The sequence below is a fragment of the Pteropus vampyrus genome, unplaced genomic scaffold (genome assembly GCF_000151845.1).
Source record: "Pteropus vampyrus isolate Shadow unplaced genomic scaffold, Pvam_2.0 Scaffold352, whole genome shotgun sequence".
Taxonomy (NCBI): Eukaryota; Metazoa; Chordata; class Mammalia; order Chiroptera; family Pteropodidae; genus Pteropus; species Pteropus vampyrus.
In genome coordinates, this window is record NW_011889133.1 from 339,780 (window position 1) to 364,913 (window position 25,134).

Genomic DNA, 25,134 nt, shown 5'->3' on the forward strand with positions numbered 1-25,134 from the left:
ATACAATTCTTTGGACTGCCTGCCCAGAAAGGAAACAAGATTAAAGAAAAATTAAAAATTAAAATCTTCAATATTTCCAGAAACTTTACTTAAAAATGGGAGGCGGGAGATACGTCAAAGGTTGAAACTACAGACTACAGTAAGTTTCAAAATTACATTGCAATTTTATTAATCTATGTGATATTGCTTCGTATCTCAATTTCCCTTCAGCCTTCCCCAAAAAGCTCCCTCACTCATTCCCATCAAGAGCCTTATTTAATCAAGGCTTACTGAGCACCTCAGTATATACCACACACTAACATAAGTGCTAAGAGAATACAAAGATAGTATCTACACTCAAGCAGCTCATCGTCTAGAGGGAAAGACAAAAATAGACAATTTTAATAGTGTGGTAAACATTATTTGAACTACCTGCCACAAGCCTCTGCCCTGCAAGATGGCAATATCATTCCAAACCACATGCCTGAAATTTAAGAAATTAGGACAGCAATGGTGTGTATATCAAAAGATCCCCATCTAAAGATTGAAATATCCATTCTAGCATATCCAGCTCCACATGGCTTTAGAGAAAATGCATTTTTCACACAGGTTATTCCAACATGGAGGGGGTTGGAAATCTAAGTGAGGACTGACCCTCTGCAAGATGAAGCACCCTTGCCTCTAGCAAGGGCTCATTTTAGTTCAGGCTCTTTTTTCCATTCTCTCTGGAGAATGGCAGTGTATTAGTGGTTAAGTCCATGGACTTTGTAGTTAGTCAGACCAGGATTTAACCCTGGCCTTGGCCACTTACGGGCAGTGAGATTTTCAGCAAACCTCAACTTCTCTAAGGCTCAAGTTCCTTTAAAACAAAACAAAAAATAAGTTGTGGGAAACTAAGTAAATAGTTTATGCAAAATGCTTAGCACGCAGTAAAAAAAAATCAAGGGGGAAGAGGCTAGCAGTAACAGGGGACCATCAGATACCAAAATAGAAAGCAATAAATTATACAGAGCTAATCATTTTGTTATTCCAATTGAATAATGACCTATGCTTAATTTATTTGCACCCATCCCTGGAGAGCATCTATCTCATAAACCTAAGGATGAATTGCAATTACTGGGAGCTTTTTTTTTTTTTTAAAGATTTCCAATAGTTCCAATTTTTATACTAGCTGAAAGAACATGTTCAAGCCTCTCTGACTTTCAGTAATTGGAACCCTAAGAAAGGCACTAGAACTCTAACCACCCACAAGAGGCCCCCACCTGGAACACAGACCGTATCTTAGTCATATAACAAAGAAACCAACACTATATAGGAGTCAAACAAGGAAAGAAAAATCTGTACAACTCACACTTACTTGTCATTTTTTACCCCCAAACCAAAATGAGGAGCAAAACAAAAAATAAAAGATTTACTTATTCTCACCCCTTATTATATTTTCTGAAAGAACCAGTAGAGGTGAGGTAAAAGACAAATCTTCCATCTTATAATCCAAAAGGCTCGCTGAATAGTACATACCAGTCAAAACAACGCCTCAGTTCAGAGAAATAGTCCTGGACGACAGTTAACTAGGATGCTCACTGCAGCTACACAAAGCCCAGTATTTAAAGCTGGACCCAAATCACCACCAGTCAGTCATCCAGAACCTATTTTCAAACTGCCTTTGTACTCCTTCTTCAGATTCTCTCATCCCTCCCCCTAAAGGTTGAGTGGGAAACCGACACTCTCGCAGCAACATGACCAACCCTTGAAAGATCCACCAAGAACCCTCCTTAGGCTGGAGTCAAGGCAGAGAACATTGAAAGAAAAATTGGAAAATATTAAATAAGAATTACAACCCAAGAGACTATACACATTGTCTTTTGTCTTTCTTTTTAACTGCACTTGCTATCATTATGAGAGCCAGACATTAAAATCTTACTGTAGACCTTGCATAGATTAAAAGCAGGAACAAAGTTCAGTTTCCAATGAAGCCGCAACCTCACAAGGATGAAATCATCTTTCAAGAAATACTCAGTTCTAGAAAAGAAATTCAAGGAAACGTTCTAGTCTAAAAAAGAATTGGGGGAGGCGCACAAAAAATCAGAGATTCTAGATACATACCAGTTTGAAGCTAATGAGCAGCTTACATATTAAGGCCCATCTTGTTACAATTAGGGCAGTATCTAATCCAGCTATAATTTTCAGACTGATTCGCATTTTCAAAGAGAGAAGGAAGAGAACGCCCAGTTTTCAGCTACTGATGAGTTGGCTATATAATTATCTAGAATCGGTATTTTTGCAAGAATGCATTTGCAAAAACAAAATGAATCCTAAGATAAGATTAAATATAAGATACAAAAACACAGCTCTTACAGATTTCTGATTTTACAGCAAACAAAAAACTCACCTCCAAAAAAACTTTCAGTTTGGTTTAAAATAAGAACTCTCCCTGTGCTTTCTCAAATGCATACTATACACTAAAGTTTGTATAAGTGTTTTCTCTTAGCCTAAACTTATTTAATCCATGGCCCTTTAAGAGAAAACAAAATTGAAAATATTTTCAGGTGTTGCCACTTTACTCAGGTGAACTAAAAAGCATGATTAGAATTTCCTTATTTTTTTTAGCACATAAACCAAACGTTATCGTATTTGCAGATCGAACATACAACACCTCCACAAACCTTTGCCAACTAAGGTAGTTTTAGAAGAAAAGGGGATTACAATTCAGTTAACATGGATCCATCTGTTTTCTTTTATAAGGCAAAGCAGGGAGGCAACGTCTAGTCAGAGAATAAGGCTCCCACCCACCACACCTGGAAAAGTAAAAAAGGGATCCACCCAGAACAGCAGGGCAGAAACCGATCTGGGCTGTTCAAACTCTCTGGGGGGAAAAAAAACACCACCATTTAAGCTACAAAGCTCCCTGCAACTTTCCACTTCCACAAACCTAATGATAAAAGGGGGAAATAAAAGTTTTGAAACGTATGAAGAACCATATGTATAATTAGCTTCCGACTCGGGCAAATTCCTTTCCCAACACACATGCAACATGAAAAAAAAAAAAAAAAAACCAACCTTTGATTTGGGCTCTGAAAACAGAAGTTTGTTAGCATAATCCAGAAAAATATATAAAATCAAAGAACATACCAAAATGTAAATTTACAAAACTGCTCTCACCCCTCTGAATCTATTCATCTTCCTCTAACAGAGAGACCTAGAAGTTTGTTTCTGGGTCTTGAATATTTTACTTTTCAGCCTAACAATTCCCCCAAGTCAGTAGAAATAATAACGGCTTTAAAGTTACCCATCAGCATAGCAGACTCTCTCATTTTTGAATTCTCTCTGCTTACCATAACACAAAAATTCGACTTGGCTTATCCTCCTTTACCCGTCTGTACACATATTTTTTTAAAAAAGGCACACACCTCAAATGTGGACTTCTAAAAACCAGTCCTTTAAGAAAGAAACCCAAGGCTTCGTCAATGTGCTGAGAAAGACAAATCCAGCAAGGTAGTTGATTTTTGGCCACCTCTTCCTCCTTTCAGGATCTTTCCTGGTCTTCTTTCTCTCTCTCTTTTTTTTTTTCTCTCAGATCCAACACCTAAAATGGAAGTTGCACCCAGCCAAAGGCTAGGGAGCCTGGGTGGTGACAAACTGATCTGGCAGCCCTACCCCCTCGCTTTCCTAAGTGATGTCAGTCCCTGAGAACTTCCAATAGGAGCCAGGCATAAATCAGGGAGCCTATTTTATCCAATAGGAAACTTTATTATAGGAAATTAAAAAAAAAAAAAAAGGAGAGGAGGAGAGAAACCAGGGAAGTTTTTTATATATATATTTATATTTAAAGTGGAGACCATACAATCTCTGAGGAATTACTGCAGAGCTCCAAGGGGGCTGAAGAAACAAGAGCATTTTAGACTGGCACACCTAAGAGTCGGTTCTCTTTGATGGTGGGGTTCTTGCTCCCTCTCCCTTATTTTCTAGGTAGGGAAAGAAAAAAGAGCTGATTTTATTTGCCTGCTGCTATTTGGTTTGTTGCTTTCTACCCCAAAGCATTTTCCCCAAGGAAGATAGGACGAGAGGAAGAGAGAAATCCTAAAAATAGGATTATTATGTGTTGATTGGTATGATAGAGGGTATCTGAGGTAAACTCTCAATTTCATTGTTTTGGTTTAACTGCATTTGAGCTAATTAGAAAAAATAAATGCCTGGACTTGTTAACAGTTCTTAATGTTTGTACTTTTAACTAGAAGGAAGCTGAATCGAATGGGGTGTTGAGGAAAATCACTGTCTTCCCATTTGTCCCCAAATTTAAATGTGGGTTTGAGGGGCAGAATACATGTAATCCAATAAACGGGCAATATATTTAGAGGAGATAACAGCTTGTGTAAGGAAAATAAATCTCACATCAAGAATATTGGCTTTTTTTGTGTGTGAACTTGAAGCTTAAGATGATCTAATTCATACATTCTTTTTACACTTGACCTAAATAAAGGATTATGCAGGTATTCTTTTTCTGAGTTAAGAGTTATCTTAATATGTTCTTAGGACTGTTAGGTCATAAAGGACAGAGATCGCATTTTTTTTATATGCTTAACAGAGACTAGTATTTTATGAGTTACTAATCGAAGGTAATAATGATAAATTGAAATTTTCCTTTTTCTCTTACTGAAAAATTTAAAATCTATCCAGTAGACTGCTAGCAAATAAATCTTCATAAAGTTTTCATAATTTAGAATAGTGATTAAGAGCATAGGTTCTGCAGTCAGATTGCCTGGCTTCAAACCTTCCCCCCTTCTTTTTATTTATTTATTTATTATTTTTTTAGGCGAGGCAACCCTTGGTTGACCTCACAGATTGCAAGGACCTTGTCAGCTTACAATCCCTTATTTTTTATTTTTATTTGTTACTCCTACAGCACCTGGTCTTCCTAGGTGGTCTCCCATCCAAGTACTAACCAGGCCCAACCCTGCTTAGCTTCGGAGATTAGACGGGATCGGGCTTATTCAAGGTGGCATAGCCATAGACTTCCTCCTTTCTAAGTACACTGACTCAAGTAAATGTGAGCTTGGACAAATTATATAGTCTCTATGTGCCTCAGTTTCCTTAACTATAAAGAGATAATAACTACCTCTTTCACAGGACTATTGTGAGAATTAAAATACACATAAAGTTCTTAAAACAATGTATGGCATAGTATAAACTCACTAAGAATGAGTTATTATTATCGATATCTACCCTGCCCCAAAACTTTCATTAGCTCATCACCTCCCAATAATAGCAACCAATGATGGAGCATCATTGATGGTGCACTCATCTGTAATTTCTAAAACACCATCATAGAGATAGTATTACCACCATGTTACAGATGAGGAAATCAATGCCCAGCAAGGTTAAGATGCTTATCTGCCTAAGAAGTGAACCCCTCAACAATCTGACTCCAAAGCCCATGATCTTTCCATCATCCTACATTGTGATCAGGATAAAGACCAAGTTCCCTGTCTGTTTTCGAGGTATCACATTTATTCATTAAATATATTAAAGCAACACTTATTAACCATAATCTGACCCGCCCTCATTATCTAAACTGGAATTCCAGTTCTGCTCCTCCTCAGCATGGATGTGCCCTTCTTATCAGGATGATCTAGTCACTATCCCCCACCCCATATTTGGTCTATAGTCTCATAGACCCTCATATTTGGTCTACAGTGGCCAAAAAGGACTTCTCTTAAAAGTGCTAGAAGACCTAACAGGCATCACAGCACTTGTTCGATGGGCTTTAAACAAACTAAAATGGGAAATGAATACATTTACCAGAGAAATGAACAGCCTTTAACTCTCATTATCTACAAATCTTCTCCTATTACCTTATCACATCTTCTACCTCTACTTTCCATCTATTCCTGCTCTTCCACAGCAAGTTCAAAAGCCAAAGATGATTGCCAAAGGAAAATAGTCAGCACAAGAAATGTTTGTTGATTCACTGGCTTCTAGATCAGAGCCATATGCTAAAAAGTTTATGTTCTAGAGATGGATTGGTCTTGTTTTCCTCACATCACCCCTAACAGCTTGCAGGTATTTTGCATTCCTTTTTCGTGTGTGTGTGTGTGTGTGTGTGTGAGTGTGTGTGTGTGTTTCTTTGTCTCCCCCACCAGAAGATAAGCTCCACGAAGGCAGGAACAATATATTTCTAGTTCATAGTGTATCCCTAGAGCTCAGCCTTATATCTCATATTTAGCAACAGATAAATGAGTGAACAAAGTCTCTTGGCTTACCAGTTACATAATCCTGAACAAATCATTTAAAAATGAATTTGTAGATAACATTCAAAATAAAATTATATACAAATAAAAATGATAACTCAGTGAAAAGTTGAAATTTAAATTTATCTGAAACAGCTATCTCCAAATAAAGCATCACAAGCATTAATACTCATTAGGTAAAAAGACTAGTCCCACTTGGGTTATTTTAAGCACCTACTGTGAGCCAAGTACTCTTCTAGTAAATGTCAATAACAATGAGACAGACAAGTTTCCTGCTCTCAAAAAGTTACACTCTAGCAGAGGGAGAGAGAAGATTAATAAATAAGATGTCAGATGGAGGACTATGCAGAGATTTAAAACAGATAGATGGGGCTGCTTGTGGTTTGTTCTAGATTGGACAAACTCTCTGGAGAGGTGACATTTAAGTTGAAATCTTAATGGTAAGAAACAGCCACCCGTAAGGAGATATGAGGAATGGTAACTACTAATGCTAAAGCTCCAAAGTGTAGGACTGAAACACACTGAATTCAGCAGGGCTGTTGGAAATGAGGAGTAGGCAGGAATCAATATGAAGAGTTCTATATGTTAGAGAAAGGAGTTTGGATTTTATTCTAAGGTAGAAAAAGCATGTGAGGGTTTTAAACAGCAGAATAACAATCTAACCCACATTTTGAAAAGATCTGGCTACGAATGTGATAAATGAATTAAAGAGAGAACAAAAGTGAAAGCAAGGAAATTAGTTTGAAAGTCAAGTGATAGTGATAGGGAGTTCACTAGAGTGGTGGCAGTAAAAATGGGGAGAAGTCAATGGATCAAGGATAGGTTTAAAGATACAGCATTGTTTTTTGTTTGGGGTTTTCCCTTTTCCTTTTTCCTTTTTTTTTTTTTTAATGCATGGACTATTACATTCAATGGTTGATTTTAACATGCTCAAAGTTTAACTTCCCAACCCATAACCAGTACCACTTACACACAAAGAAAAGCAAGATACCATTAAACAGTGAAAGATTAGTAAAGAGCTAAGAAAAATTTGTATTTAAAAAAATAAATATTAAAATTATTATATAGGGCAGAGTGCTGTGCTGTTATCTCTACTTCCAAAATAGACTAAAACTCCAAATGCCAAGGAGAAGAAATGAAAAAAAAAAAAATGAACTTCAAAAAAACACTGGCTATCCATACAGAGGAAAACAAAATATTTTTACTCCTTTCTACCCTCTGGTGGCTACATATTACCATCCAAAGTTTGTCATTTTTGAAGTCTTAGGTAGGGATGGCCATTTATCATCTCCTTTAGAAATTCTACTAACAAAAGATTTAACTAAAACGGTATTAAATTTAAAAAAAAAAGAACAACCAAGAAGTGAGTCCTCTCTACTTCTTGAAAATTAATCTAATCCTGATAACGATATATTCATGAGGGGATAGAACATTTATATTTTTGTTAGAACTCCACAGAATCACCTATGACTATACTGGTGGTATTCCACCTGTCTAATCATATCCCGATTCCACAGTAACAGATGCCATAACAAGCACTGTTCTGCCTTGTCTTTTTTTCTCTTTGCTTGCATGCTTGCTTTTGTGTGTCTGCGAACTGTGGACAACATCTAAAATCTGTCCTTCTGCTAAGTTTCATGTCCTTTCACAAATTGCTTCCTCTTCAGAATACGACAGCTGCAACCGAAAATGACTTATGCTCTCGTTTCTTTTCCAATCTTAAAAGCGGAGGCCTCAAACTAAAGAAAATAATGCCTGACTTGAAAATGCCCAAACCCCAAACCCCCATTCGAGGTAGTTCACTACCTCGAATCCTTTTTGAAAAAGTTTTAGATACCAATGAAGACATATTAGAATGTGCCGTACTACTCACCCCTCCACGTCTTGTCCCTCTGCAGGTTCGGTTTCTTTCGGGAGGCTTCCTTTTCTGCCTCCAGTTGGCCTCAGCGGGGGGCTGCCCCGTCTCAAGTCATCACACTTTGTCGTCAATGGCTTTGGATTCAGTCACTTTCGTTCAGAGCTGGATGTCAGAGCTGGACATCAGGCGACATCTAACAGATTCCGGGACCCGGGGCCTAACGCACACAGGGGAAAGACTTGCTGTCCGGACTGATATCGTGGGAAGCATTCTCGCTAAATGTTTACTCTTGAGGTTACTTAATTTTTTAATATCACCCCTGAAAACTGCTATTTCCAGTCAGGAAGTACACTAAATAAACCAGCTCTAGAAGGACACTGGAGACCAGACGGTTCTGCAAACCCCCGTAGTCACCAGTTCTCTGAGATTTGGGGCTGGAGTGGAAACTGGGGAAATCTTAAATTCATAAACTGACCCAACGATGTCGTTCTGGAACATCCCTGGCCTTAAGGAGATATATAGGTGAGAGATTTGGGGGACAAGGTGCAAGGGGCTTTTTCCTCCATTAAGCCGGAGCGCTCTTAGCCAGGGCCGCGGCCATTTGCAGCCTCCTCAGAGAGAAGCCAGAGGTGTCCTTCAGCCGCCTTGAAGCCTACCTGACTGGAGGATCCTGACCCTCTTTTTGGAGTGTTTTCATCGAGTGCAGAGCGAGAAGCCGGCTGCCATTAGAATTCCTCCCCGACGGGCCCTTCCCCCTACCTCTCACGGCCTGACGGTCTTTCCTCAGCTCTCAAGTCCCTCGAGACTTAGCCTCCCGCCCAAAGCGCTCCTCCTCCTGTGATTGGCTCTCCCAGGAGCCTTCGGCCAATGAGAACGACGTATCCCGGCAGACGTAAGCCCGAGGGCTGAGGAGGAAGAAGGACGTCGGCCCCGCGACGCGCTGTGCGCGAAGGTAGCGGCGCGAGGTGTGTGGCGCCAGCCGCGTGGCCTCAGGCCCTCGCTGTCACCATCTCTCGGTGCATGAGGGTGCCAGGGTCCGCGGCGGGACGAGGGCACCGGACGGTGGCTGCAAAAGCCCTGCGGCCGGAGCTGGTGGTGAGAGTGAACCCTGAATTCGGGCCTCCGGGATCCCCACGCTCCATTCCCAGAAACCTTCGCGCCGAGGGGTCTCTCTTCAAAGGAGTTGGGCCAGGGCGCCTGGAGCGTTCGAGGCGCTTAGCTTTGCAGGGCCTTCCGTAAAACCCTGCTTTCAACGCCAATCCCGATTCCATTGGACCTGGTTGGTTAGAGAACCCTCGGGCGATTCGCCCACCTGTGCTTCTTTCTTTGGTAATCCTCCCCGCGTGCGCGCGCAGGGGCGCGCGAGGCTGAACATTGAAAGGAAGTCAGTCGGGCTGGACCGAAGACCCAAGCACAGAGAGGACGGCAGGAACAACTCCTGCTGCAGATCTAGTCCAGGTTGGGTCTAGGAACAAGGCCGGGTGCTAGTGGATTGGGAAGCTTCCCCCATGGCCTTGGTTTGGGCCCTTGCAACAGCTGCCAGCTTCTACCCCATCTCTGGCTGCGAAGGAAATTGAATTTACCCTTTCTTAGTTTACCTTTTCACTCTTTTCTTTCTGATAGTTTGACGTGAACACTTCGGATCCTCGGTGCCACCTGACAGAAAACTGCATGCCAGGAAAGGAACACCAGCTGTGCAGTGAGTGTGGGGGTTTCAGTGCAAAAAGCTGGAAATGTAGTCAGCCTGAAGTCAGAATATCCAGTTTGTTTTGGAGAGGGGTAGAATGCTTAATTATTCTTGCTCCATTGTTAGCCAGGTCATCAACCAGACTGACAAACCTAAAGGCCAATTTCTGGTGGAATCGAGCTCACTTTGGTCAAGAACTTCTGAACCAAGGGTGGGAATGTCCTTATTTCTGTTTTAAGACCTTCCCACTAAGTCCAGCAGCTTCTTTTGTTTACTGTGCACCCTCTGCTGGTTACTATGATAGAGCGAGCTCAGAGAAGTGTGTATGTTTACTAGAGAATTTTATATCAGTATTTTTTCTTAAGTATTGAATTGAGGATTATACTCATGGAACTTGGAAGTGTGGTGCTCAGGAAGAATGAGTAGTCAGCACTGAATGAGTTGAGTCTCCGTAGTAATATGAATGAGGAAGGTTTAAGGATAATAACAGCTACCATTTGCGGGGGGAATAGTTATTATATGCCAGGCACTCACAGTGCTAAGCAATTTTACCTGCATTGACTCATTTAATCTTTAAAACAACCCCACAAGGTAACTACTGTTATCATTCCCATTTCATAAATGAGAAAAGTGAGACTCAGAGAAGTTAGGTCATTTACCTGAGATTCAAATCTAGGCGTATCTCTGAGCTCCCACATGTAACCACTGTGATATTCTTTCTTGATAATACCATTGGCACAATTTCTGGGCTTATGGCTCCCAACTCATGTTATTATCTCTTTTTCAAAATTTCCCTGCCATTCGAAAACAAAAAACAAATTAGTTATAATCATGGTTCTGAAATGTATTATGTCTCACCCACAGGAATCTGATCCGTAAAAACCTAGCTTTGTTAATAGACCAACATGTGTTCTCCTGCTAGTTCCAAAATCCTATATAGGAATCCCCGGTTCCTCAGGTTAGCTTTTCTGCAGCTTCATCACCAGCAACAGAGTGGGGTGTTCTGTGATGTCCTTCTGCAGGCAGAAGGTAAGAGACTACAGCAGGTCCTCAAATAACATCCTTTCGTTCAACATTGTTTTATTATAACATTAATGAGGGAAAAAAAATCGATTCCTGACTGAGGCTGTTGTCTCAGTGTAGATTTTACACTTTCTCCCCATGTCTGTGTGAGTGTTATCCGGGTGTTCTAGTTTCTTTCCACATCCCAGAGATGTGTATGTTAGGTGAATTGGCGGATTCTGAATTGTCCCCGCCTGCGTGGGTGTGGGATTGTGTGTGAGTGCACTCTGAGATGGAAGGGTGTCCTGCCCAGGGTTGGTTCCCGACTTGGGCCGTGAGCTGCCAGGATAGACTCTGGCCACCTACAACACTGAACTGGAATAAGCAGACTGGAAAATAATTATCTGACTTATTTTTATTACTGTTTCTTAAATGTATGTATAACTCACATTTATTTCAATATTTAATATTAGAAATGTGTTGGTGGTTCTTTATTTAGGAGTTGGGTAACATTTTCGTGACCAGAAATATGCTGTAGGAACTTAACTGTTGTTTATATCAGTTAGCCTGTGGGAAAATTGGTTTCTTTACAGTCATTTTGCTTAAAGTTGCAATTTCTAAGAACCTATCGATGGCATTAAGTAAGGACTTACTTAAGTGGGGACTCAATTGCAACTCACTTTAGAATAAGATAAAATGAGTTTAGGATCAGGGAGTGGAGTACAAAACCAGAAAAAAATGTGTTAGCACTGTGAGCTGTTTGGTAAAGAGCTGTTTGTTCCTAGGACTGTTTTTGAGCATGAAAATGAGACTCTGCTCTTTTTCTCTTAAAAAATGAAATGAATTGTAAAGTTTTTTTAAGTGTAGAAACTATAAAATATAGATAATAATGAGATAGTTGTGAAGATTGTGTTAACATACGTAAAGCACTTAGAACAATGCTTTTATTGTACAAAGCACATTATAAGTGTTAAATGACACTATTACCTATTTTCCTCTTTTCTGCCAGGCTGTTGCTTAATTATTTTTTGTCTTCAAATTGATGGTTTTTCTTGTTTGTTGTTAGACCTAAAAATATGTAGCTTATTTCTACCTCTTCTCCTAACACTTGAAATGTGACATCATCATGAGGTAAAGCCTGGTATACAGTAAAAGGCCCAAGACTAAGAATCAGTTTAAATCCTAGCTTTGTTACTTAGAAACTAAGTGACAAATGGGGAAGTGCTCAGTTTCTTCATTTATAAAAAAGGATTATGACAACCACTGTTGGGTAGCACTCTACAGTTTACAGAGTATATATACTGTAGTGTCTCCTATTATAGCCTTATGAGATAATGTTAGATGGTCCCAGTTCTACAGGTGAGTGCATTGAGGCCTAGAGTTAAATGACTTGCTTGTTAGTTTTTTTAATAAGTGCAGAGTTGGGATTCATTCCTCAATTCAAAATAAAAAAGTATCAATTACCTGTTGTATGTTAATATAATGTATTGGCATGGGCATGTAGTATATATGAAGATAAAAGTCCTTCCTCACAAGGAAATCATGTAAGGGGAAGACATTCAAATTACCACTGTATTCAAGTAACTGAGCAGTATGATAAATAACATATTGGGTAAGTATAGGCTGATATACAGCATCCTTCATAGACTTGAGGAAGCTGGGGGATGGAGGTTAGGGAGATTTTCTTGGAGGAAATAAACCTTAGGTGAGGTCTGAAGGACAAGCAGAAGTAGGAAGAAGTGGGGAAAGATTTTTCTCAAGCAGAGAGAACATACAATCAGATGTGACTAGGGATTTGTGAGTGGCTCATTATGCCTAGAGTGTGAACAACAGGAAGTGTATTGACCAGAGATATTGCTAGAGAAATTAGTAGCAGTTATGTAAGGTCTGAAGAGTTATGCAAAGGAAACAGCAGGTCTTGTCCTCAGAACATTGGGAATTGTATTTAAAGGTTTTAAGAAGGTCATGATCAGATATCTGCTTAGAGACAGCACTCAGGCCATATGAGAATTATTGGGTTATTCTTGAGCCCAGATAGGAGGCCGTTTTTTAATCCAAAATAGAGGGAATGGTGACCTGAACTAAAGCATTGAGAATAGAGAAATTTCTGGCTTTTGAGCTGTTAAAGAGAATTTATAAAACTTGTTGCAGTTGTGAGACCCCTGGATTCAAACCTTGTGTGTGGTACTTACCAACCACATAATTGTGGGCACATTATTTAACCATGCTACAATTTATTTATCTGTAATAACAATAGCTACATCATAGGGTTCCAGTGAAGATTAAATGAATTAATACTGGTAAAACCCTTAGAATAATACCTGGCACATAATAAGGTATTGAGTATTAGCGTTTCTTTAAATTAATGTTTGATTAAATTAATGCAGTGGGTAAGAGAGAATCAAAGATGACTTCTAGTGCTCAAGCTTGGGCAACTGGGTGTGATACCTTACTCTAATATAAGAAACGAGAGGTTTTAGGGAATAAGGAATGGGTAGTAATATCTATGCTTAGCTCATGAACATTCCAGTCTGCATGAAATAACAAAGTGGGTTTCCCCCCCAGGTGAGGCAGTCCCAGCCCATTGCTGCATCCTGTCTGCCTGCAGCCCCTTCTTCACAGAGCGCCTGGAACGGGAGAGGCCAGCTCAGGGTCGTAAGGTGGTGCTGGAGCTGGGAGGCCTGAAGATCAGGACGCTTAGGAAGCTGGTAGACTTCCTGTATACCTCAGAGATGGAAGTATCTCGAGAAGAAGCCCAGGATGTGCTTTCTGCTGCCCGTCAGCTCCGAGTATCTGAACTAGAATCCCTTCAGCTAGAGGGTGGGAAGTTGGTGAAAGCCCCTCAGGGCAGAAGACTCAACAGGGAGTGCTTACAGCCTCCAAGTGCTGCACCCATCTCTGCCAGGGTAGTGGCATCCAGCCGCCGTCCTCGAACTCCACTGCCTATTACCCAGACTCCCTGTTCTCTTGGGGCAGTGAGATTGAAGTCACTGGGGATGGAGGAGGGGGCCCAGGACAAGAGCAACCGACAGAATGCAGAGAACTTGTCAGACACTCTTCTGCTCAAGAGGAAGGCCAGAGCCTGCCCAGCTCCACAAGAAAAAAGCTCTTCACCATCAAGCCACAGTCAGGGGCCTAAAGAGAGTAAGAGTGACCCTGCCCTTGGTCCTACAGCACTTTCCCCCGCAAGCCTGTACCCCTCTATGGATGAGCGACTGTTGCCCAGAAAGATCCGGCTGAGTCGTTCAAAGCCATCTCCTGATGTCTGTACATCCAAGCCTCCCAGTATTTTAAGTGGGCCCAGCTCAGTGCCCACAGCCCCTGGCCGGCGTCTCTGGCGACAAAAGAGTATAAATAAAGAAGCACCAGAGGACAAGCAGAAACCAGGGAGAACTAGTCCTCTAGAGAGCACCCCAAGCCCATCTGGTCTTGGAAAGACAGGTGGGATTAAGAAGCGGAGCCCCGAAGCCAGGGCACCTAATTCGGACTCTGCAGAGGAGGGACAGGTTGGGAGAGTAAAACTTCGGAAGATTGTCAACGGGACCTGCTGGGAGGTGGTGCAGGAGCCTCCCCTCAAAAACTCTCCAGACAGTCCTCATATCCCAGAACCTGGAGACTCAGAAGAACCCCCAGGGACTCAGCCATCCTCAGTTAACCAGCAGGAAATGTCATCTGCGAGAATAGATGTGTGTCAGGACTCCCCGGTGTGCTCTAGGCTACAAGACATTCTGCTTTCTGCTAGCCGCTCCCCAGACCCCCCAGTGGTGAAGTCTGAGTTTGAGTCCAGTCCAGAGCTGGTAGGGAAGGAACCTGAGTTTGATATTGACTGCACAGAGCCGTATGCATTTGACACATCCCTGCTTGGGCAGCCCTGTGAAGCTGAGGAGTACCGAATCACAAGTGCTGCTGCCACCAGTGAGCTGGAGGAGATCCTGGACTTCATGTTGTGTGGCTCAGATATTGAGCCGCCTACAGGATCTCTGGAGAGTCCTGGGGCTGAGGGCTGTAGGACCCCTAGTTATCACCTGACAGAAACAGGAAAGAACTGGATCGAAGGAGAAGAATGGTATTTACCAGACATGGAACTCTGGCCCAGGGAGTTCACAGGATTGGAAAAGGAACCTGTTGGTGAGAACAAAGAGCCAGCTGAACCCTTTAGTCCCCTTGTCATGTCCTCTGCAAACAAAGAGCCTGTTGAGCCCCTTAGCCCCCTTGTCATACCCTCTGAGATGAGTGAAGGGGAGGTGCTTTCAGTAGGAGGCTCTTGGACTCAAGACCTAGAAATTACCAGCTCCCAGCCACTGGATGATCAGAGAGACAAACTTCTCCACATTGACTCCTTTGACCCTCCCCAAAGGTCCTATGGAGACCTCTCACCTCCATGTTCAAACTGGGGGGAGACTGGGCTAGAAGCGTCCCTAACTACAGATGAAGTGGTATACTCTCCTCCAGAAACAGGCAAGGAGGCATGTAGCAACTCTGAGCAGCTGGACCCACTTCCTGCCAGCCCTGAAGAGGAAGAGATTGATGTGGTAGACTGGACATCAGAGGGGAGGCTGGTGCCCACCAGTATTCCCTCCGTGTGGCCTGACCCTTCCTCAGAGTCAGAAACGGAGGTAGACATACTAACGTAGTGGAGTGGGAAAGGCAGTTTAGGGCACTGGGAGGATGGGAAGTGTTGGCTAGCAAAAGGAATATTGGCAGAGAGGTTAGCACATGTCCTGTCCTCCCCTCCCTAGGTTTTGGGAGCCAGGCATAAGTACGATGGGTAGAAAATTATGAACTTGAACCATCTTATTTCCTATAATCTATTTTCCAGTTATTGACAAACAAATGAAACAATAAATTGCATGGTCCCCAATTTTAATGGGTCATAAATAGCCAAGGCCAGGTCTCCCAGGTTATGAGGCAGGTTATGTGGTAAGATTCTATGCAAGAGAAAATAAATGTTCCAGAAGGTGTGAAGCAGTGCTGGGGTGGAACAAAGTGGGAGGGAGTGACAGGATGTTGTCCAGCACCTATGTGTGGGGCTTATCCATTGCCAGTATGGAAGTCTAGCCAAAACCTCTGCAGGGGCCAGGAACAGGTACTTCCATCATCACTTCTAAGAAGTGAGTTGAAAAAATAAGTTGCTTTTAAAAAATAAATTATTTACTTTTCCCCCATAGTTTTTACAAGTATTTCACATGCTCTACCAGAAACCCTAGGATTTCTTGGTTAATTGGTGACCTTAGGCTATGAAAAAAAAGGGGAGGGGGGTGACCAATCCTGTAAGGCTGGCTTTTGTCCATCCCTTACCATAAGATTAACTTTTACTTTATTACACAAATACTTTATTTCAACTTTTATTAAGCAAATCAAATCCAAAAACTTTTCAATGCCTTACTAGAGGGTTGCCTCACAACTTAACCATCATTTCTGGAGAAGAAACCATAGCTTCAGGCACATGACTGAAGTTTAGCCATGTCCCATCATAAATGCTCCAACATCACCAGGTACAGATGGCTGTGAAAATAAGGGGAAGAGGGTTAGAGAAGGGATCCAGGCAATCATATAGCCTGAGGAAGACATGCCCCTAACCCTTGAACCCACAGACTCTGCAGAGCTCAAGGAAGGACTGCATCCTTCTCCCACATCTCAACATGTCAGGTGCCTGACCACATGTCAAAGCACTGTATGAAAGACTATGGATAAAGACAAGGTCAAATCCATGGGACTAGGGGGAAGAGGACTGTAAGACAGTGTTTCCACATGGGGCTAGGCTATTAACAGACCATACTAGGAACAAAAAACAAGGGGGTAAGCATAAGCATACCCGAAATTACACAAAGATTTTGCCAATAAAAAGGGGGAAATCACGACCCATGCAAATAAAAAACGTGTCAATGATTTTATTTAACTCATAAAGGAGGGAACTAGAGGAATTTACCACTTCAAAGAATCAAAACACATATCATCAGGGATGTGGAAAATGAATTTTTTAACAAAAATACAAAACTGGTCCATTGCTTCAGGGTAACAATTAACTACATCTTCAAAGGACAAAAATTGCGTTTCTATAAATCATTTACACGTCTATCAGTTCTACGACTTGGCTCAAAGATCGTGAAATGAAACATCAGCAAAGGGCACACTAGGTAGAAAACTAACTTTTTTTTTTTGCCGATTTCAGTTATTTCTACCAGTAAAAAGGAGAAGTATTCCCAATAGAGGAAATACTGAGGAAAAAGTCATGAAAAAAATTGTAGCCCCTGTGTGAAAGGCGGGACAACAGTAAGGGCTGCTTCACGAAGAGCCACAAGATGAACCAAACTCCTCCCCTAGCCTCCGGCCCCATACCTCAGCTTGAGGCGTGCTGCCCAACCTCCCTACGAAAGGTGCTTCTTCAGCTCCTCCACCACCTCCTGCGGGTCAGGGAACTTGAGTTTGCGTGGGGGCCCCTTCTTAATCCCAGTCCAGAGCTCCGCACCTGGGAAAAGACCAAATGGAGTTATTCTCTCTCCCAGCGGCTTCTGAGACCAGCCCTTTCCCGCCTCGGACCCCTGCCCTCGTCCCCCAAACCCGCGCCCCCACTCACTGCTGCCGTCCGGGCGCAGCAGCGTCACCTCGAAGCTGCCCCTCCGGGGCTTGGCAGGGTTCACCTCCACTGGAAGCTCCGGGACCTCCAGGCGCAGCGCCTGGCTCAGGGCCGCAGCGTTGCGCCCGTAGACGCGTCAACTCGTGCTATGGAGAGACGGGGAGCATCAGAGACTGGGGCCCTGGGCCTGCAATGCCCTGGCCCCCCCGCTCTCCGTGACTCTCCAGGTCCCTCACCAATGCTCGATAACGACGGTCGCCACCTCCACTCCCTTCTGGCCGCCAGCCAGCTTCTCCCGCTTCTCGGCCACCGCGACCCCCGCCGCCTCGGCCTTCCGCTTCCTCCCGCCGGGAGCCATGGCACCTGGAGCCCGGCCGGGAACTGAGCCGACCTGGGGTGGGAATAGGGTGAAGACGCGGCCAACTGAGCGGCCACGCGACACTGGACGGCCCCTCTCCGAGCTCCAAACGGCAGGCCAAAGCACTCCACTCGCAGAACAAAACCTCTGCCAAGCGGAGGAAAGAGAGGCGCAGGCGCACACGTGGTCGGGAGGCGGGCCCTCCAGGCACAGCCACTCTGCGCGCAGAGTCGGGGGAGGTACGGTACCTGAACAAGACCAAACCACCGGTGCTTGGGGTAGGGGTGGGCGAGCACAGCAGGGGCGGGGCCTAGAGTAGCTCGGTTTTTCTGTAACCGCGCCTCTGGCTAAACCGAGTGCATCATGAACTCGACCCCCACCAGCCCTCAAAACCTCCCTGGCACCAAGTCTACAGTCTAACTCGGAGCGCTTGGTACGCTGGTTTGCGGAAACGAGCCTTCCAAGACTCCCCTAGTCCGAAGGACTGTCGCCTGACGTTTGATCAAACTAATCAGAATGGCTTTTGGAGTGAAGTTGGAGGTAGGCAATGCCTCTGCAGTTGCCTGGCTTTTTAACACACAAGTAACTCGAGAAGACACATCAAAAGGAAATCCTAGTCTCTTTATTATGGAAAACTAGCAACTGGGTGTGAGGAGAATCAGTACAAGGGTTAAGTGAAACCCCAATTCTGCCCAGAAGCGTCTCCTCCAGGCCCACCACACAAAGGAAGGTCTCAAACCTCTATTTCCCTTCCTCCCAACCTCTATAAAATAGATTCAATACTGTCTTCAATGAGAAAACTTTGTGTTTAAAGGCTTCTCCTTGGGACCAGTGACAAAATTAGGTTTATACTTTTTAATGAAGGCCACAGACCACCCAAACGGGCCTAAAAAAGTAAAGGTCCTTGAAAGGAAAATCCTAGTGCTGACTCTGTACCCTGGCATCTTGTGTTAAGGTTTAACCTAATTTAAGTAGTCTGTGTAGGTCCACAAAGGAATAATGAAACCACAGCGCGATGGAGATGAGTGGTGGGCAGCACTCAACACACTGATGCAAGCTTGGAGGGGAAAGCATTTCCTCACCATCACATGAGCTCTCCCTCTTCCTCCAGTGAAACAGTTGGCCACAGCAGTGGAGGCCTTCTTGGAGGGTGCCTGTTAATTCCCTGGATGCTTCTTTAAAATGAGAAGCAGCACCCAACCCCACCTAGGCACAGCCAACAGGGAAAATATAAATAAAGGCCAAGGCCTCAGGCAAGGCTTGTGGTTACAGAAGGGGCCGGGTCTCAGAGGTGCCTGGGATTGTCGAGAGGCACTAACTAGCAAGGCAGGGAACCTATTTGTTCTTCTTGCTTTCCCCTTCTGGCACTGCTGTGGGGGTTGGAGCCACAGGCTGTTCCTCAGGAATACTATCTCCAGCCTTCGATAGCTTCTTGGCCCGTTGATACAGCTCATTCAAGCTGAATTCTCGGATCACGTTCTCCTGCACAAAACAGATGCACACAACAGGGTTCAGGTTGGAAAGGAGACTTCAGAGCCTGGGAAGTAAGAGGCATTTAGAAGCAGTCTAGGAAAGGAGGAAGCAAAGGACAGATATCTACTCTAACTTAAATCTCTTTTTTGGACACTTGGAAAAGTCAACTAATATTTAAGTACCTATCACTGTGCCAAGAATTACAGCTACACATTTAATGTAATCTGCAAAACAACCCTGCGAGCCAAGAGTTACTGTCTCCAATTTATTACTAAGGAACCTCAGGCCTACAGACGACTGGTACAAGGGCTTTTGACACTGAATCTTAACAACTGTTCCCCAGTACTCGCAGGTCTGGCACATGATAGAAGCATAATATAAATCTGCTGAGTGAATTCAGGAATGAGGTCTAATAACTAGTCCACACTCTCAAGGCTTGTAGGCAAGTGGCAGAGCTAGGAATCAAACCCAGGTTGGGCTCCACACCCTTCTCCAAACCATGGGCCCACTCCTATACCTCAGAGAAAGTCCAAGAGACAGCTCGTCCTTTCTTGTCAATCTGTGGCCGCCGCATGACCTCCTTGCCACCTTGGAACAGGATCAGGGTAGGAAGCTGCTTGGTGAGGGGCGATGTGCTCACTTTGTACCTACAGGGCCCAGAAAATACTTTGTAAATACACCTGTAAACACCACTCAAAGTGAATCTCTGCTTATACCTTCTGCCTAAGCCCTTACGTACCGTGTACTAACATCAGTGTAGCGTCCAACGTCCACCTTCCCAAAATTTAGCCCCGTACAGTTGTACCTGAGAACATATTATTACACATAGTCAAAGAAGAGACTGGATCAAGGGAAGAGAGGAAGAGAAAGTACAGCTATTAGAAGGGGTGGGGGATGCCTTTGGTTGTAATGTGCAAAAATCAAGGCCAAAAACAATGAGAGGGAAGATGCAGCATTGCAATTTCCACCATGCCTCCCTCTGCACTACTCACTTGAGGGAGAGGTCAGCGTAGATTGGAGCAAATGATTGGCAGTCACTGGACCAATTGGCAAAGAATTCCACTATCCACGTGACCCTCTTGTCCCGCTCCAGCTCTTCCTGCCACACACAGGGAAGAAACAGTGAGCTGGATCACACAGGTTTCTGGAAAGGTTCAGGCCTTAGCATCTAATTCCTCATCCCGCTTCCCCTGTCCGCCTCCCCTAGCTCCATGAAAATCCGCAGTGCCCTTGACTTCCATTCTGAAGCAGTTGCTCCCGGTGTGTACAGAGCACAATTACAAAATTACCCACCAGGGACCCAAGAAACGGAAGGGAGGACGAACACTCACATCAATGGTTTTATCACTGAAGTACTTGATGTACTCAGGGCCCATGTACAGGGGAGGTTTGCACGTCATCAGGAACACTGAACACAGAAAAAAGATGTCATTGGAACCATATATAAGGCCTTGGGGAGGGGATTTACTTTCAAACCAATCCAGAGATTTCAAGCACCAAAGAACACTTCGTGGACATACACAGACCACCGATACATTCCCTTCCTCTTAAAATAGTTTCCATAGATTCTTATTGTCTGGGCCACACACATAATTAGGTACAAGATATGGAAGAAGGGTATGAAGAAACTGGTTGGGGATTGCAACTGGGTTCCCACAACCGAGTCTGTAGTTTCCTTACCTATGCAGAGTGTGATGTAAAGCAGGCCCATGCGGATATCCAGGCGGAAGAAAAGAAGTACATTGGCCACTTTACTAAACATGAAGATATTGCCTATGTGTTGCTCCACAGTGACTGAAACACAAAGATGTCACAGGTCAGGTTGGGCGGCATGCTCCTATATCCCATTCTTTGTCTTTCTTCCTGGGGTACTTTGAAATTGGAGAGGGGGAGGGAACAAAAGTCTAAGATCAAATTCAGCCTTGGCGTGGAATGAGAAAGTAGTTCGCCAAATAATACCCCTCTCATAACATGAATGAAAGCACCTCTGGAGGGCGTCAGTCCTACCCGTGGGAGACTGAGCAGCAGGCTAAACTCACTGGATCTGCGGTTCTTCATCATCACAATGGCACTGAGAAACATCAGGATCTCTACTTCTCTCTGGAACAGAATCAAAGTGACAGGAATGCTGTCAACAGAGATGATTTGGTTAGGTAAGGGAGCTAAAAAGCAGCAGAGATCCAAACTGGAAATGGTAACAATAAAGAAAGAACTGGAGTTAGCTGTGGCGTAGAGGGAAAATCACCAGCCAGAAAGATCTGGGTTCAGGTTCTGCCCCTGCCACAAAATGGCTGATGCCTTCCAGCAAATCACTTAACCACTGAGCTTTGGTTTCCTATTTCAAAATGCTATTGTGACGATTAAATGATAATAGGCATAAAAGAGTTGTATAAAGTATGAATGGTGTAAAAGTGTGAGATATTGCAACCAATTCAGTCTGATCCTGGTAAAATAAAACTTCCAGGGAAACTTTCTCAGTAATATTCCATTAATATAATATATGGTTATTCTATTTGTTTGGGTTTACTGAGATCATTCCTCTTCACCAAATATCATAGTGATAATCCATGTACCTTCAGTATAATCTGAGAGCTTAAGGAGGCCTTTCAGAGATCTCAAAGGCCCTTTCCAGTACCCTTGGCTTAGAGTTCTTTCTCACATTCTAGAATGTAAACTCAACTGGAGCAAAGTGAGACAGAAAATAAACAAGACAAGGAAAGGATAACTTTATTACTATTTTTTTATTATTATTTATGCCTACAGCACCTGGTCTTCCTAGGTGGTCTCCCATCTAAGTACTAACCAGGACCAACCCTGCTTAGCTTCCAAGATCAGACATCAGGCTTGTTCAGGGTGGCATGGGCATAGGCCATGGACCGTAGCTCCACTGAGGCGTGAACTCGGGACCTTCTGTGTGTAAGCACACAGTCTGCTGCCCTTGGAAGCCTAAAACTGTTGTCCTTTGTCCTCATTTCTCCACAAATTTATTGTTCTTTGTTGAAGATGCTATATAAGCCAGAGGGCTAAGCCGCTTCTTTGAGTTACTCATTTTCCCCTGGGTATCTCCCATGTATACATGAGGTATACATGTTAACAGACTTCTATGTCTTTTGTCTTTAATCTGTCTTTTATTACGGCAGTCTCAGCTGAGACCTCAGAAGGATAGAGAGAAAGTTATTTTTCCTCCCTTACAATGCCTAAAGGGACTCCTATTACTCAGATTCAACAGTAACATTTTGCCAAAATGGTTCCATTTCATCTATGCTACCCAATTTTTTGTTGGAGAAACTTAAAGCAAATTCCAACTGTATCATTTCACCTGTAAATACTTCAGTGTGTATCTCTTACAAATACGGACTTCTTTTTCTAACAAACCAAAATACCATTATCACAGCTAACACAATTAATAATTCTTTAATGTCATCTAATACTGTGCCCTTATTTTAAAAATCCCAATTATCTCAAATTTCCTTTGTATTGTTATTTGTTCAAATCAAGACTAAGCAAGCGAGATCCACACACTGCCTTTGGCTGATGTGATTCTTTGGTCTTCCTTAATCTCTAACTCTAAAAGATACCTGTTCTTCCTTTTCACTCCAAGCTATTTATCTGTTGAAGAAATTGAGTTGGTTGTTATTGTCAACTTTCCCACTTTCTGGATTTGGCTGTTTGCATACCCATGGTATTTGTCTGATGATGATCTTCTATCTTCCATATTTGTTGTAAAGTAATAATGAAATTTAGAGGTTTAAATACAATGAAATTCAAATCTTTTGCCAAAAAGACATCACAAGTGGTGCTAGATACTCTCCACTGCATCCCTTCAGAGGACATATCAACTTTTCATCTGATGGTTTTAGCATCTACAGATGATCAGTGCACAGAGTTATTATTTCGTTAGAGATTGCTAAATGATTTTTAAATTTGATCATTCCTTCTGTATTTATTAGTACAAATTCTTCTATTAGGAAATCAACATTCCCTTATCATTTGGTTATGCTTGATTCCCTCATCATTTGGTTATGAAAGGAAAAACAAAATGCTTGATTCTTTCCTTTATTTAAGCAAATAGAAATAAACTTTTATTCTTCTAAACCACTGAAAACTTGAGATTTACCTGTTATTGCTAGCCTTATTTACCTTACTATCATAACTTCCCAATCATCGAGTTAAATCAGTAAAACAGATTTTCCAGGAAAACACTGGCTATGAACCCTAAACAGAGATGCTCTACGACTCAACAATGAACCTGATAAACCCATCATTAAAGTTGAAAATATCGTAAGGTGAAAAGGTATTTAACACTACGCTGTGGAATATGTTGTTCACCCTCTTGATGGTGCGGCTGACTGGGAGCTGTGGCTCCCCGGGAGCTGTGGCTCACTGCCACTGCCCAGAATCACGAGTACCGTAACACACGTTGCTAGCTCAGAAAAAGATTAAAGTCCAAAATTTGATGTATGGTTTCTACTGAATGTATATTGCTTTCACACCTAGATCCTAGTTGAAAAATTGTAAGTTAAACTACCTTAAGTCAGGGACCATCTGAAGTTAAAAAGAATTCTATCAGTAATAATAAAATATAAAACCTCCCAGTATTTTGCATATTATTAGACAAGAGTACACAGAGAAATTAATTATATTAAATGTCCCTACCCTTATTAAAATCTTCATTACTATCCACTTATATTTTTGAGTTCCATTTTGGTTAAAGTGGTATAGCATATCAGATCTTTTGATGTAGCAGGGCGACATTTCAGCTAATTAATAACACTGTCTGGGAAAGGACGGGGAAGTATGAAAGAGTAAACAAGGAGTGGAGGATAAAAGTAAGGAAGTGGATTCTATTAAAGGTCAAGACTCATTTTGGGACTGGAAAAAAAGACGAAAACTGAGGCTGACCCTTTCTCAGAACACAGATGTGCTATAGAGCAAAGGGCCTAGGACGTCAGCTTATCTGCCTGAGTGGTCTCTCCACTCCTACTTAGGAAATACAGCAAGAGGCTTGGGATAGGTTTCTTTGTGATGTAATTTTTATGATTCCTTTTCAATAAGCCTGTTAGTTTCATTCATCTTTGCACCCTCAGGATGCAGCATAGTTCCTAGCATACAGCATGCACTCTGTTAGTGTTAACTGAATTAAGAAATGGGTGATAAGAGTGTGCAGGTACTATGACCGGAAGAGTGGTTTCAAATCCCAGTTACTCACTGGTTGTGACCTTGGACAAGTCTCCTAATCACGCAGAGATCATTTCTTCACCAATAAGACGGGAATACTCCTATTTGTCTTGATTACCTCTCTGGCTCCATATGAGAGCACAGTAGAACACCGTACCTGCGCGTGTAGCATTTGGGCAGGGCTGTTGACGAATATGAATAGTAAGATGGAAAGAATCCTGGACTCAAGCGTCAGAAGGCCCAGGCTGATGTGCAGGAGGCTAACTTGCTGTTTTGCCATCGATGACGGTCCAGGCCCTATACTCTAATGGCAAATTCGCAACAGGCTCGGAACCTCAGGTGTTCTCAAAAAGGTGAACCTCGGGGCCCCCTGATGCAACCGCGAGGGAAAGGGCAGTCAAGGTCGCCGGGTCCCGAGGCGGGGGTCGCTCACCCAGTCAAAGTCACACGGGTTGCCGTCTTCGCGTTGCGTAGGGAGAGTGTGGCAGAGCGGGGGCAGCTTCCTCACGAGTAGGAAGGCAGCAGACAGCAGGGCTGACAGAAGATAGTAAGGTCGGGCCAGCCATCGTGAAAGTCGCGGCACCGAATACACCAGAGCAATTAAGGGTGCCAGGACCGCCATCTTCTGGGCCCGCGGGTGCTCGCCGCTCTCCGGCGTCGGGGGGTCTGGCCCCGCCTCTCCCGCCATTCAGCCTTCTATTGGGCCTAGCCTCGGATGCACCGCCTCCGGACCCAGAGGTAGGTCTCTGATTGGGCGCCGCGATAGGGAGGAACTGG

The 25,134-nt window shown here is 43.2% G+C and overlaps 4 protein-coding genes and 2 pseudogenes across 16 annotated transcripts in view; 1 reads left to right on the forward strand and 5 right to left on the reverse strand.

Moving 5' to 3' along the window:
- CTNND1 (catenin delta 1) overlaps positions 1-3,628 on the reverse strand; it is a 41,349-nt gene extending 37,721 nt beyond the window's left edge. For 10 of the 11 annotated variants that reach the window (XM_011379007.2, XM_011379006.2, XM_023522611.1 and 7 more), the window contains exon 1: positions 3,387-3,628. The gene's annotated coding sequence lies outside the window, so the exon portion shown is untranslated. Of the gene's footprint in view, positions 1-3,311 lie in introns of all 11 variants that reach the window. The other variant, XM_023522606.1, reaches the window with a different exon arrangement.
- Positions 3,629-4,870: 1,242 nt separating this feature from the next.
- LOC111731191 lies at positions 4,871-4,989 on the reverse strand (annotated as a pseudogene).
- A 4,021-nt stretch (positions 4,990-9,010) lies between these two features.
- Positions 9,011-15,857, forward strand: BTBD18 (BTB domain containing 18). Its single transcript, XM_011379009.2, has 4 exons — positions 9,011-9,047; positions 9,706-9,781; positions 10,634-10,798; positions 13,337-15,857. Exons 3-4 carry the CDS (start codon positions 10,675-10,677, stop codon positions 15,403-15,405), a joined length of 2,193 nt encoding a protein of 730 aa, XP_011377311.1. The 5' UTR covers positions 9,011-9,047; positions 9,706-9,781; positions 10,634-10,674; the 3' UTR covers positions 15,406-15,857.
- A 243-nt stretch (positions 15,858-16,100) lies between these two features.
- On the reverse strand, positions 16,101-17,917 carry SELENOH (selenoprotein H). Its single transcript, XM_011379010.2, has 4 exons — positions 17,585-17,917; positions 17,349-17,494; positions 17,111-17,240; positions 16,101-16,276 (listed from the first exon to the last, which is right to left on the reverse strand). The coding sequence occupies exons 1-3, from the start codon at positions 17,704-17,706 to the stop codon at positions 17,140-17,142; spliced, it is 369 nt and encodes a 122-aa protein (XP_011377312.2). The 5' UTR covers positions 17,707-17,917; the 3' UTR covers positions 16,101-16,276; positions 17,111-17,139.
- Positions 17,918-18,306: 389 nt separating this feature from the next.
- Positions 18,307-25,062, reverse strand: TMX2 (thioredoxin related transmembrane protein 2). 3 transcript variants are annotated; one of them, XM_011379011.1, is made up of 8 exons: positions 24,791-25,062; positions 21,219-21,279; positions 20,860-20,973; positions 20,511-20,587; positions 20,172-20,278; positions 19,919-19,984; positions 19,697-19,826; positions 18,307-19,188 (listed from the first exon to the last, which is right to left on the reverse strand). In XM_011379011.1, the coding sequence occupies exons 1-8, from the start codon at positions 25,043-25,045 to the stop codon at positions 19,042-19,044; spliced, it is 957 nt and encodes a 318-aa protein (XP_011377313.1). In that variant the 5' UTR covers positions 25,046-25,062; the 3' UTR covers positions 18,307-19,041. The 3 variants fall into 3 exon arrangements, with proteins under 3 accessions (XP_011377313.1, XP_011377314.1, XP_023378391.1); XM_011379012.2 differs by lacking the exon at positions 24,791-25,062 and adding an exon at positions 24,515-24,735; XM_023522623.1 differs by lacking the exon at positions 18,307-19,188 and having other exon boundaries at positions 19,734-19,826; positions 19,930-19,984; positions 24,791-25,057.
- Positions 21,934-22,049, reverse strand: LOC111731187 (annotated as a pseudogene).
- Positions 25,063-25,134: the final 72 nt, after the last annotated feature.

Bases quoted from the DNA above. Each gene is read 5' to 3' on its own strand.
- BTBD18 (XM_011379009.2), top strand. From the start codon at position 10,675: ATGTGTTCTCCTGCTAGTTCCAAAATCCTATATAGGAATCCCCGGTTC. The intron at 10,799-13,336 runs GTAAGAGACTAC...TTTCCCCCCCAG, and splicing joins TGTCCTTCTGCAGGCAGAAG to GTGAGGCAGTCCCAGCCCAT.
- TMX2 (XM_011379011.1), bottom strand. From the start codon at position 25,045: ATGGCGGGAGAGGCGGGGCCAGACCCCCCGACGCCGGAGAGCGGCGAG. The intron at 20,588-20,859 runs GTAAGGAAACTA...TTCTGTGTTCAG, and splicing joins TTACATCACACTCTGCATAG to TGTTCCTGATGACGTGCAAA. The intron at 19,985-20,171 runs GTGAGTAGTGCA...ATATGTTCTCAG, and splicing joins TACGCTGACCTCTCCCTCAA to GTACAACTGTACGGGGCTAA.